The sequence below is a fragment of the Helicoverpa zea genome, chromosome 31 (assembly GCF_022581195.2).
Source record: "Helicoverpa zea isolate HzStark_Cry1AcR chromosome 31, ilHelZeax1.1, whole genome shotgun sequence".
NCBI lineage: Eukaryota > Metazoa > Arthropoda > Insecta > Lepidoptera > Noctuidae > Helicoverpa > Helicoverpa zea.
Window position 1 is genome coordinate 15,762,088 of NC_061482.1, and position 12,916 is coordinate 15,775,003.

Consider the following 12,916-nt stretch of genomic DNA (forward strand, 5'->3'; position numbering starts at 1 on the left):
AAGAAAATAGCGCGCCAAAATGTCCACCGTTCGTATTTAACTTAGAAGGCGCCTGGCCTACCTACATCATGGCATCTCCACTCATTTTTCCTTACTCCGTGTATAGGACTTAAGATAAGCGTTTCAGTTCTGAGTTTTCAACAAAATTCTCTTTATTTCTGTAACACACAGACCATGTTTAGGTTGTTCATAAAAAGGAAATAGAACCTCGCCATAGCTTATACATAAAACCGCGTATTGCAATAGACTAGTTACTATAGTCAATATTCACTAAAATAATATATAGAATACAGTAGTTACTCAAATACTTACAAATATGTCCATTGTTTATCACTTCTTTAAGCAATGAAAAAACTGTAAATTTGTTGTTCTATTTTTAATTAAATTTTCTTGAAATAGGATGTGATTAAATTAACTTACTGAATGTTCATTCTATCTTCACCTATAGAATTCTTTTAAAGAGAACAAGGAAGAAGTGTTTCCAATGCAAACCAATATTTTTGTTGTTGGAAACAAGTACGTAACTGCGTAAGCATAAGGTCTATTTTGGACTATAGCCCACTCTAGGCTAAAATTAAGCTTGGATGATAATAAACTATTTTTAGAAACATAACACAAATTTCTTAGCATAAGGAAAAATTGTTGTCAACTTCATATATTTTCTGTTTTTTATAGATAGTCAAAAGTTTTAGGCGTGTAGTAAATAAATGGCGTGTAAAATAGCTATTAGCGAATAAGAAATGATGTCTTGCCATTATTGTTTTGAGCTATTTTGTTTGTAGATAGGAACTTCTAATATTTTCGCCGTAATCATGTGTCTGTCAGTTCATAAGTAATAGAATGCTCAACCTTACGAATCAATTGTTTTATATCGAATGAGTAGGCAATAGAAATTACGCTTTTAGACTTAATAAATACAAACAAATTAAAGTTGTACAGATAAATGTACAGTAAAAATAATTGAAAACTAATGAATAATGTATATATTAAAGATAGTTTGTAGTTTCCCAACAGTTTTTTGCTCATTATGTGGCGCGTTTAAAATATTATGTTGCACTTAATATAAGTTTGTCTTGCATATCATTTTGCGGCGAAAATACTATAGTATTAGATAAATAAAGAAATAAAAATCAATGCAAGAATTTACAAATGTTTTATTTACAAGTATTTATGGTCCAAGTTTACCCACAAAATCAACTTCTAGGTTTTCGGAAAACAACTGTTTATTATGAATTTTCAATTTTAATTGTCAAGGTAAACAGTTGTTTCACACAAAACGGATGTTCTCTGATAGATTTCAACTTTTTAAAAGTCAGGCTTTCCTCGAAATGTTACCTTGACCTACACCAAACCCTCACACTTATAATTGAAGTAAGTGCTTTAATCACTTACAGCCAGTTTCTTGATCAAAAGTAAAAGCCAAAGTAATGTTGTAATAGTAAAAGTAACTGTAAAATTCGTTTACTTTTGATGAAGAAACTGGCTGTAAGCCATTAAGACTAATCAGGTAAATTAACCAGTTACAGAATACAGTAATTTTACAAACTATGTGATTCTGGTTGAGGACAACATACTTCTAAGATTTTTTAATGCTAATATTAACAACAATAGGCTACTTACAGAGCTCTAACAAAATTAAAGAATATACTCAATACATAGTTCTAGAAATGTACCCAAGGACCATTCTTGGTTCTGTGCTGAATTATTGATCTTTAATTATAGAAAAAAAAAAAAACTAATTGCTACCACTTGTTAATGGGGACATAAACCGCTATATATTCAATAATTAATATTCAAATCAATGTCATAATAATCATTAATAATATTTATACACATGTATGCATACATGTTTCGTCAATTCTATTATCTAATCTCTTAAAGTGATACAATAACACTATGAAAATAGTCTTCTGTATGAAAGTTGTCATCTAAAACACAAAAGTGAAGTAACTCCATGTTAAGTAAGTTTACTCCATGGATATTCTCAATCCCTCTAGACACAACCAGAGGATTAAATTCAAATTCACAAATTCAATAAACTATAGATTATTTAATGCAATGATTACGTAATTCCAATTTCTAGATATTAAATTAAAAAGTCATAAAAAATACATTATTTTACACTAACAAGAAGGGGTATTGATGCAGTGACCCCAATCTATACTAACATCATGTTTTTAACGTTACTATTGATCAGAATCACTGTCATCAATAGCAACCCCCATTAATCAGAAAAAGTCATGGTACGTATTACTGACTGTGTGCACCGGCTTTCTCTTAAGCTTCTCTTTAATCAAGTCACACGGTGATTTGGTGCTGAAGTCAAATGGAACAATGGTTGAAGGCACCTTTTCTCTCAAGTAAGGAGCGGCTACAGGCCGTAAACGTGAAGTAAGAACTTTTCCAAATGCTGAGCATTTCCCACTTTTAATTTTTTGTTTGAGTATGTATGACATGTCTGTGGTAATTGGTAATGATGGTTCAGGCTCCGGAGCTGACAGCACAGCTTCCGATGCAGACTCCTTCGAGGAGTCGTTAGCAAACTCTTTGCCATCTAAAATCAGTGATTCAAAGGAACTGCTGATGCTGACGGATTCTTGAGGTTTCGTTGGTTTTAGTTCCCCAGGTTTCTGCACTGCTTTCATCAAGTCTATTACACAATTCTTTTCCTCTATTTCTAATCTTCGCATCTCTTCCTGCAGTCTCTCTTGTTCCTCTTCCTGTTGCTTTTTAAGCTCCTTAGCTTTGAGCATATTCGACAGCTGCTCCGAGAGAACATTAGCGATGGGGCTCTCACTCAAACTGAACCTTGGAATAGGCAATCTCTGCGACGATGATGAGATCCGAGTGTCAGACAATCCTCGAGGAAGGTTTAGCATCGGCATTGGCAGTGAACCGACACGACCATCGCTCGGGCTGTCATTTAAAGTGCAGTTGGATAAATGACTATCCACCAAAGCAAACAGAGACGTAAAAGAACTTGAATCAGTCATCTTGAATATTGTACAATCACCTTTGTTCAAAGTCACTCATGAAATTTAGTTAAGGAATCATACCATTTTAATTAATTTTATAATATAGTGCGTCATTTCTAATAGGTTCCTTGGTAGAATGATAAATACGTATTTTGTGTTATCTTTCTTTTTGTTTACGAAACAGGGAACTGCAATCAATTTTCCACCAGTGTTGCCAACTCAATTTCTTTAAAGAGCTATAGCTATATCATGGCCTTCAAAAAAGAGCTAGAATAGAGCTAAGCTTTTGGAAAAAAAGAGCTACAATAATAAAAATTTACATTATTGATACAGAAAAACCGGCACATGGTAATAATATCTTCTCAATTAGAGATATTAAAAAGAAATTTTAATACTTTTTTTTCACATTACATTTAAATTGGCAATATTGATATTCATAGACTATGTGTCCCATAGACTATTTATTTTCTTATGATTTTCTTGACAGGTTTGTTTAATGTTGCCAACTTACTTCCTTAATTAAGCAGGACCATGACATTCACATAAAGCTCGCTGTAAAATAATATTATAAAGCTGACGGTTAACCAGGACTCCAAGCTTCAATGGTCTATTTATTATGAAAGAAGGGAGTTCAGTTAGTGATGGATGTCGTGCGGCTGAGATGATTATGATGATCAATGATGCAATGTTTAAAGAGGACTCACGAATTCTAAAAAGGTAACTAAAAGGTAACTGTAAGTGGTACCTTATTTTTATTTGATTTTTAGGTCCCAGAGTACCACCAGAAAGCAGTGTTAAATATAATTTTGTAAGCTTATTTATAAATTAACACTAAACCTGGGTCACACGAGGATCCTGTGAATAGACAACTTTATTCTATTTGAAGGTATTTATAAACTATTTGACGTTATTCATGCGTTATTCGAAACAAAATTAATGTGTGCAATTTCTACTCATTTTAAAAATAATTATGTAAAATCCAGACCACATGTTAAAAGTTTTCCTTCCATGCTGGCACTTGATTTTATTGAACGACAACATCGAAGTTGTGTTTATACAAAATACAAACATAGCAAGTATAGGTATGAGGTACACGAGTAAATTCGTACGTAACAATAATATAGTTAGTCTGTGGTAAAACGGTGGACGGAGTGCTTCGCCAGCTGAAACGGGAATCGTGAAACTTTATTGCAAGTCGTATTTTAAACTTGTTTAAAATTCATTTGCACGAAAATCCTAGCTGATATGCGCCATAGTGAGTTTCTGAAAGCGGTTTCGTCGTCCTGCGCCGACCATGCCAGGCGCAAAATATGAACAGCTGCCGTTGAAGTCGGATGCTGATGAGGATGTGTTTACAACGAAGCCGAAACCGAAATGGTCTGAAGTGTGCGTGCAGAAGAGCCTGCTGTCTTTGGGTTTAATTCTCCTGTACTTCTCGCTGTCCATCGGCCTCACGTTTTACCAGAGATGGCTGTTGACGGTAAGGCTTCTGTTATCAGTGACTATTTGCTTAACATGTTTTGTTTTTTTGCTACGTGTTTGTAAGTTGTTCGCAATGTTCCATGTTTGAGTTTGCCGCTGTGCGTACTTTACTTTTTACTTATACAGCAAATGTTTACTTTAGTTTGCGTTTGCGATATTATTTTCATCAAATTAAGCTTATTGTATTGCTTCGCAAATTCTCGCGCATTTCCACCTCGAAGTTAGTTACGTCACTAAATGTTTTGTCAAAAATAATTGCACATTTTGGCTTAGTTATAATGTCAAGTTGTAATTAAGTATTCTATAAAACTGGTTTGTATACTAGTCATGTTTTGAAGTCAGTTTTTCTGTTTATTTATAATGTGGTTGGCATACACCTTGTAGAGTAAAATTAAACTTAATTTGAATTATTTTGGACATAAAAAGTATTTAACACATGTTGAAATCATATGAAAATAATTATTGATTTTAAAATTGCAAATAAACATTGTATAAAAGTAAATAATAAAAGAAAAATACTGAATTTTCTCTGGTACTACAGAATATTAATTTATCAATTATTGCATTAACTCCAATACATTTAATCTAACTTATCTTGGTCAATAAACTTACTGGCTATAGATATTATTTATTTAACTAAATCAATGATAGGACAAGCTGTTATCTATTCAACATAAATCTATGTATAATTTATATTATGTGTTAAAATAACAAATATCTTACACAGTTGGAGTTTGAAATACTATCCAACATCTTATCATGACAGAAGGCACTTAATCTTTTCTTTTTGTATATCTTAACCTGCCAGTTTGCAAGAACAAAAATATAAAACAGCATTTTTAGTTATCTACTATGAACACCCAAATTACAAATCACCAGTTCTTCTCTATGGTTTCACCTGGCATCAACTGCTTGTATACAGCAAATTATAAAACAAAACATAATCATGTGTCTCATGTATCTGTGCTATGCCATACACCGGGTTTAGCACTATAGTTAAAGTGACAACCAACTTTACTATTAAGTATGAAAGGTAAACTTACACTCATAAAAGACACCATTAATATAATTTGTATATGTATAACTTAAACTTAAAGTAAAACACATAATCTACATGCATACAAAAAAACTGAAGGCTGATTATTTTTCCTCAAATGCTACTCAATTTTTGAACATTTTTCCTTGTTAGTTACTGTACAATATTCATTTCAGTTATCATTACCATTTACCAAGCAACACATATAAGTTGCAAAAAAAGGTTTTTTTTTTAATATATTGTTTTTTTTTAAAGAAAATATATTTATTTAGATAAGCCATGTATTTTATGCATCAGGTTATTTACGAAAAGTTCTTTGATTGCTAACTGCAAATATACTTATTTGCAATATAAATATTAACAATTAAAATAAATAATTTAAAAGGGTAAATTATGAACAAGATAACTAGGAAAAGATAGTAATTTGTCAGGATTTGAAATGGCTCGATTCTGTATTTTTCAGTGTCATTTTTCGATTTATTTCTTAATTTTAGCATTTTTACATTACACTACTGAAATAAAGATTTAGATTTTTTTATTTCGAATTTACAATTTACAAAATTTTATCTCAGCCAGAGACATTCATAGGTGTACAAAAAAAAAATAGCTGTCCAGCCGTAATTTCGCTTAAAATATTCAAACTTCACAACTACCTTTTGGTCAGTGGGTCGTCTTAGGTAACGTTTTTTAGTAATTAAGATATCACGAACCCCTTTCGGAAAAGTATCTGCACGTTTATCGTCAAATATCTTCGTCGCTCTGTTGCAAATTACCGATACACCGACCACCAATCCCTTAGGGTCAATTCCCACTGAAAGAGCAGCGGCCGGCAGCGGCCGGCAGCGGCCGTAATTGCAAGGGATTGTGCGCGAGTGCGGCGGGCCGCGCGGCGCCGCACCGCGCCGCGCTCTTACATTTTCCGTGCTCTTACGGTCGCTGCCGGCCGCTGCTCTTTCAGTGGGAATTGACCCTTAACGATCGTCACAATGGGTGTCTAATGGCTGACTTCAGACTGGCAAAGTTATTTGACGATAAAAATTGCTACATTAGCGAGGTTGATTTATTACACTAGAGTACTATTAACAGCTGTGCGTCGTAGCTGAGCGATGTACCAAACGCTACCTACATCATATGAATGCATTTTCCATACAATTTTTTCATTCAATACTTTTTCCTTACAAAAATCTTGACTGAAGTGTTGCTATGCCGAGATTCCACCAAAATTGTTCGCGGTCAAAATTGTGTAATTTTCGGCGCGAGTCCACTGCTAGTACCTAGTTGTAACTGTATTGCGCAAAAGAAAAATGCAATTTCTCTGACATTTTAGAAGTGTTCGAAGGTTGTTTCTCACTTTTTTATATAGCGAGTAGACTAGTAGACATATGTGGGCGTCACAGTGCCACACACCGTTGGAATCTCGCCTTAGAAATACGTCATTACTTATATTTATTAAGTCATCATTAGGGAGTGCAAAATAATTCGCGTTGCGCTCGCTCAAGGCAGACCGGTCTCATTAGCGCTACCAGAATTTGCGATGGCAATGTTTCGCTTTAATTAACGCAGCTTTCACGCCGGATTGAATTCGGAGAAACATTGTTCATTGCAAAGCTAAGCCTGTTGGCGTTATGCATTTATTTGTGCGAATTTCAATCTGTAACAGTTGCTATATAGTAGAGTAGCAGTGATCACATAGCTAAGGATTTCCATAAACTATGTATTCATTGTTTTGCTAAAATTCGATCTCCAATCGAGAAACAACGTATGAATCAATGGGTCTTGCAACCATACGGTAACGTATATTTTCATAAACATTTTTGAAAGATAAAGGCGAGCTTAACTCAGTATGGCTTCTCTTACATCAAACCTTAAAGTGATAGAGATGTGACAGCAAAGGAAAATATTTCATGTTTATATTTAACTCCAGCATGAATTTCATCCAAATCTGTTCAGTGGTTTAACCGTTAAAGTAAAAAGAGAAAGAGTCAATTTCGTATATCCCTCGGCATTTTAATCGATATGATTCAATACTGTTTCTGCTAACTTTACAGAAATTCGATAGAGTTTCCTCGGTCGGGTTGATTTCTTTTAATGAAAGCTGTCTTTTAATGAAGCCTGTCTTGAGTAATAAATAATTGCGGGGTTGTAAAAGTGAAGCTAGTTTTAAATACGGCTGGAATGTAATTAAATTAGTGTTCGAGACTGAAGAAGAAATGTAAAATAACTTTTCAAAGATATAATCACTAGCCATGTTTGTTGCTGAAAAGTTCTTATCAGGTTTCTTGGTTTCCAAAGCAGCATGTTTTTATCTGACAATCTAATTACAGATTGCATTTTCAATCTAATGGTCGGTCTTCTCAGACTTTCATAGAATTGTTCTGGGCAACAGATCGGTGCGTACAAAAGCCAATGATAAGTCTGCACAAACATGCATCATATATTCACTACAGATTTTTACACGGACTTTAAGTTCGTACGGATATGTGTTTACTGCGAGTAAAAGATGGATTGATTGCCTAAAAGAGGACATGAAGCAGAAGGGAGTGGATGTAGGTATGACGTCTGAAAGAGAGGAATGGAAGAAAAAGACATGTTGCGCTGCCCCAAATGACTTGAGAACAGGGCAGGAAGATGCTCATGATGAACAAACACAACAAACACTTTATTTCCTACAAGTAACTTTAAAAAATTGCTATACAAACTTACAGTGTGTATCGTGTGATCCCACCATAATAATACCCATAGTTGAATGTTGGTACACTTTTTATACCAACTAATGTGACCAACTCCCAAACTAACAAGTATCCTCCTTGCAGGACTTCAAGTTCCCCCTCACGGTGGTAATGTACCACCTCATAGTGAAGTGGATACTCTCAGTCCTCGTGAGGCTGGTACTCCATGTCATCACGGGAACTCCTCAGCTGATGCTGCCGTGCATGACCTGCCTCCGGTCTGTGGGTCCTACGGGCCTGGCCAGTGGCATCGACGTGGGCTTCTCTAATTGGGGCCTGGAGCTGGTAACCATCTCTCTCTACACCATGACCAAGTCTACGACCATTATTTTCATACTTGGTTTCGCTATACTGCTGGGATTGGAGAAAAAGGTAGGTTTTTATTATTACTATATCGGGTGTGTCGTTCATAATCACATTGAATGAAATGCGTTAATATACTTGTTAATATATGTCCATTAACACAAAGAAAAAAGAAAAATACGTAAAAATAAAAAAATGAATTTTTCAAACAAAGTAAATAGAATAAAAATGTGCGAAAATTAGAACACCATATAAAAGTCAGTCATTACAAACAACTGTAATTCTTCCTTGAAAACTGACAGCTGTCAACTGATCAAAACATTCGATACTCCTAACTTTATCTCTGTTTTACACATGATGTTGTAAATTATAAAAACGAAAAATGACTCCTGTGGCTAAACCACTGAATGGATTACGTTATTTTTTTTACAATTCGCCATAGAATATCATAAAGTATATGCGATAGAATTTAATGTGATTGTGAACGACACACCCGATATATATTGTTCTCGGATATTTTTTTATACTTGTTTCGTATCATTGTCCGTAACATGAAGTGAAACCCTTGATATTGTTTTATACAGTGGTCTTTTTATGTAGGTAAAAATTGCAACTAGGTAAATTAAAGTTAAGAAAGCATTTCTTAAATTCTATATGTATGATTGGATTTCGATTGCTCCCTGCTGCTATATTCCATACTACGCATATCCATGTATGTAATGTTGATAAATCCCTCAAAATTTACATAAATATTTCTACATTTCAGTATAAAATATTAGAATAACGCAGTAAATTCGCCGAACCACCGAATTTGCCATCATGTCGCGTGGTTGTGACGCCAAATTGCATTAACATAACGTGATTGCGTCGACTGCATTGTACTTGCATAAAGTTTACGCTGTGTTCTATTATAATGTACATAATGCTATTGAAAACTGCGGGAATCGCGTACAAAAACATTAATTAAGAATATTAATTAACGTATTATTAGCATTCCATAATTCTTTGGACAACCAGTCTTACCAAGGAGGTCAGACTGGTAGTCGGTCCTTGAAAAGCACTGGTACTTAGCTGCATCCGATTATACTGGAAACCGGCCCCCCAACATAGTTGGCAATAGCGTAGGTAGACGATGATGATATTGGAATTCCGTAATTCAAAAGTTCAATTGGGGTGTTTTATATGTAGAGATGTCAGCAACCCCAGCGGGGCCCAGTAGGGTCAGGGCCTGCCGGGGCTGCGGGTTGTTCGAAAGAGATACCGCGGCCCTGGTACATAAAAGGCCTACGACGGAACACGACGGTTTTTAGTCAGTAAGAGTCTGACACTCCCTCACCGCTGCTAACCCACAGCGGGAGGAGTCATTTGATCAATATCTCGGAAATTGAAATTGGAAATTGAAAATCCTTAAAATCAAATATCTCGGAAACTACTCAACTTTGCCCATACGGAAAGACCGCTTAATTATTTGCTTTAAGAGCCTGCTATCAAGTCCTGCAAAATTGACGTCATATTACAAGTTAATCCTTAGATGAGCATTCGCGGTTCTGGGTTTTAAGCACGGAAACGAAATGAATAGCGGAGATATCATATCGCAAAATTGTCTAAGAAAGTAGCGCGCCAAAATGCGGGTGTTCGGGGGACGAGGAACGTACCTAGTTCCGCCCTCATATGCCTTCTTTAGAACCTGATTTTTTTTTTACGAAATCACCAGTCAATCAAGACCATTTGACTTTTGATTCATCGTGATTTGCCAAGGAATCCGAACGCCTCGTTAGTTCTAGTAACTGATTACGCCTCTCGTACGTTACTTGACCTACAAAAAGGCGCCTGGTCTACCTGCCTTATGACATCTCCGTTCATCTTTCTTTCCTCTGTGGTAACAGGCAACTCTACCTAGCATTATACATCTTACTTGCTAATAACACTGCACCACCATGTTTCTACTACATATATACAAATTATGTACATCCTGTATAGAAATTCCTTAGCGAGGGTTGGCAGGAAGTTAAACATGACAATGCATTTCAAAACTTTAATAATAAATCGAATCGTTCTCAGAACTTAAAGCTGATTTATGTCGACCTTTTCAAAGTTCTAGACGTACGGTTGTGAATTTTGACAGGAATTCTTACTTTAAATGCGAAAGTATCACTGTCTGTCAACCTGTCTTGCAGCCATTTCTAATATTCTATATAGGTATCTGTTGTTTATTTCCTATCTCTAGTGAGCAACAAGAGCTATGAATTTGACGTTACTTGCATGGGTCTATTGTCGAAACTCCATCTCTAGTAAGCTTATCGTAAAGATGGTATATTGGAAATAGCCGATAGTGAAATACGTACTCAGAAGTCAGAAGTTAGAACCTTACAAAAGTCTTTTATCTGGTTGCTGGATGAAGATCCCCCATCCCCCAATACTGGGTAACCGCAGGGAACAATTAGTTGTACAAGAATATAGCTATTAAAAAATCATCCAAACATATTTACATATTACGAAAATAAACTACCAATTATTATAGCAAGTTGTTGGTAAAAGTAAATTGGCTGTAGGTATAAGAAACTTAGTAACATCCATTGTTAATCATAATCATATTTATAAAACATGACTTCTTTTGCTTGCTAATTTTTTTGTACTTGAGATGGTTATAGTAACATGTTGCTTTAAGGTACGCATTGAATTCTAGCTGCCGACTGCAACTGCCGACCGCACATGCCGCGTTTTGGATCGAAGCGGCCGCAGCTCGTGCAGTCACCGTCAAATATTGATGTCAGATTTCTGACAATGACTGCGCATGCTGCTGTCATTAATGCCGTCTAACGGCCAGTTTCTTCATCAAAAGTTAAAGTAATGTCTAAAATAAAAGTAACGGTCAAATACGTTTTTTAAGGCTAAAGTGACAGCAAAACTAATACAAAAATTGAATTTGACCGTTACTTTTACTTTAGACATTACTTTGACTTTTACTTTGGCTTTAACTTTTGATGAAGAAACTGGCTGTAAGACATAAGCCATGTTACAAGGGAAGTAGCTTTTCAACAGTGAAAGTATTGTTCACATCGGTTCAGTTAGTTTCGGAGATTTTATTATTTATTATGTTAGTATAGATAACCTTTGTAAATAAAGCCTACAGATATATTATACGGTTATCTCATATTAGGGTTTACGTGATGAGCTGACGAATTTCATTGTAAAATCTATTGTGTGCCGTCCAATTCGATTACACGTCCGAATGAGCGTCGGTTTACTGTAGCGGTAAACGAATTAACACCACACAGGTACTGTGAAAATAACCGTTGAAAATTGTCAACTGATTTATTTACTTTATCAATTTGAATGGATAAATCCATGAAAGGGGATGAACGTGTACGAATTTATGTGTGTTCAAAAATTTTCATTCTAGCAGATTGGAATAAGTTTATCACCTAAATTTTATCTCATCATATTCATTTATTTATACAATACAATATTTATGTAAAAAAAAAGTTCGTCCTAAATATGTTACATAAATATTATTAAAACTAAACTACATAATAATGCACACGAAGTATCGGTGTAAGAAGACGTAGTCTCGTTCAGAACAGCAGAGACAGACTCCTTGTTATGCTAATTTGACGAAAATATAGCTCAAGTTTTTCTTTTAACGAAGCTTCTGACAAAAAAAAAGAAACTACAGTACGAAATTACATGACCCTTCCACCCGTGAAATAAGGATGATCATTAGAACGGGATACATATTTCATAGTCAGCGAGTTTCTAACTTTTAACTACTGGTTACACAAACCTTTACTGAAGCACGAAGATCTTGCACGCTCGTTATAAAGTTACTAGAAAGTTGCACCAATGAAGTTGTTAAAGCTAGCGAAGCTGATGTTCGATGCACTATGACTGCTCGCTTATTAGGGGGGTAGGCGGTAGGGGCGCCACCCCACAGAACTTTGCATAATACCCATAATCTTCGCTGATAGACTCAGGAAATATGCAAACTTAACCAAATATTTAAGCCTAAGTTCATCGGCAGCTTAAAGTTACGGCAGTTATCTTAGGAAGCTTTTATAATTGTAAGTTTTGCTCACGGAAAGGCTACTTAATTAACTTCCGATTAATTTACCTATGCACAACCCTTTTGTAAGTCGCTTATAGTAATTTTAAGAACTTGTAACTTACGGAAGGTACTTCCATATATTAACGGAAGCAATTGTCGGTTTTAAAAAAGTTGTTTACTATCAATTTTCTCGTCCAGTTTTCAAAGCAAACAGTTGTTTTAAGAACAACGTACGCTCATGTTGTTTTTTGAGAATGGGCATTCAGTAAATATGGAGAGTATAACCGAATACCTCGTTGTCCAAATATGTAGGAACACGATGAAAATTGATTGTGTATTTGTTCAG

The 12,916-nt window shown here is 35.1% G+C and overlaps 2 protein-coding genes across 2 annotated transcripts in view; one reads left to right on the forward strand and one right to left on the reverse strand.

Annotated features, from left to right (window-relative positions):
• Positions 1-1,137: 1,137 nt before the first annotated feature.
• Positions 1,138-3,198, reverse strand: LOC124645068. Its single transcript, XM_047184808.1, has one exon. The coding sequence runs from the start codon at positions 2,991-2,993 to the stop codon at positions 2,229-2,231; it is 765 nt and encodes a 254-aa protein (XP_047040764.1). The 5' UTR covers positions 2,994-3,198; the 3' UTR covers positions 1,138-2,228.
• Positions 3,199-4,087: 889 nt separating this feature from the next.
• The window catches only part of LOC124644927 (solute carrier family 35 member C2), a 35,333-nt gene continuing 26,504 nt past the window's right edge, over positions 4,088-12,916 (forward strand). Inside the window, exons 1-2 of the mRNA XM_047184614.1 lie at positions 4,088-4,455; positions 8,307-8,594. Of these exons, the coding sequence (XP_047040570.1) occupies positions 4,270-4,455; positions 8,307-8,594 (474 nt within the window). The 5' untranslated portion in view covers positions 4,088-4,269. The remainder of the gene's footprint in view (positions 4,456-8,306; positions 8,595-12,916) is intronic.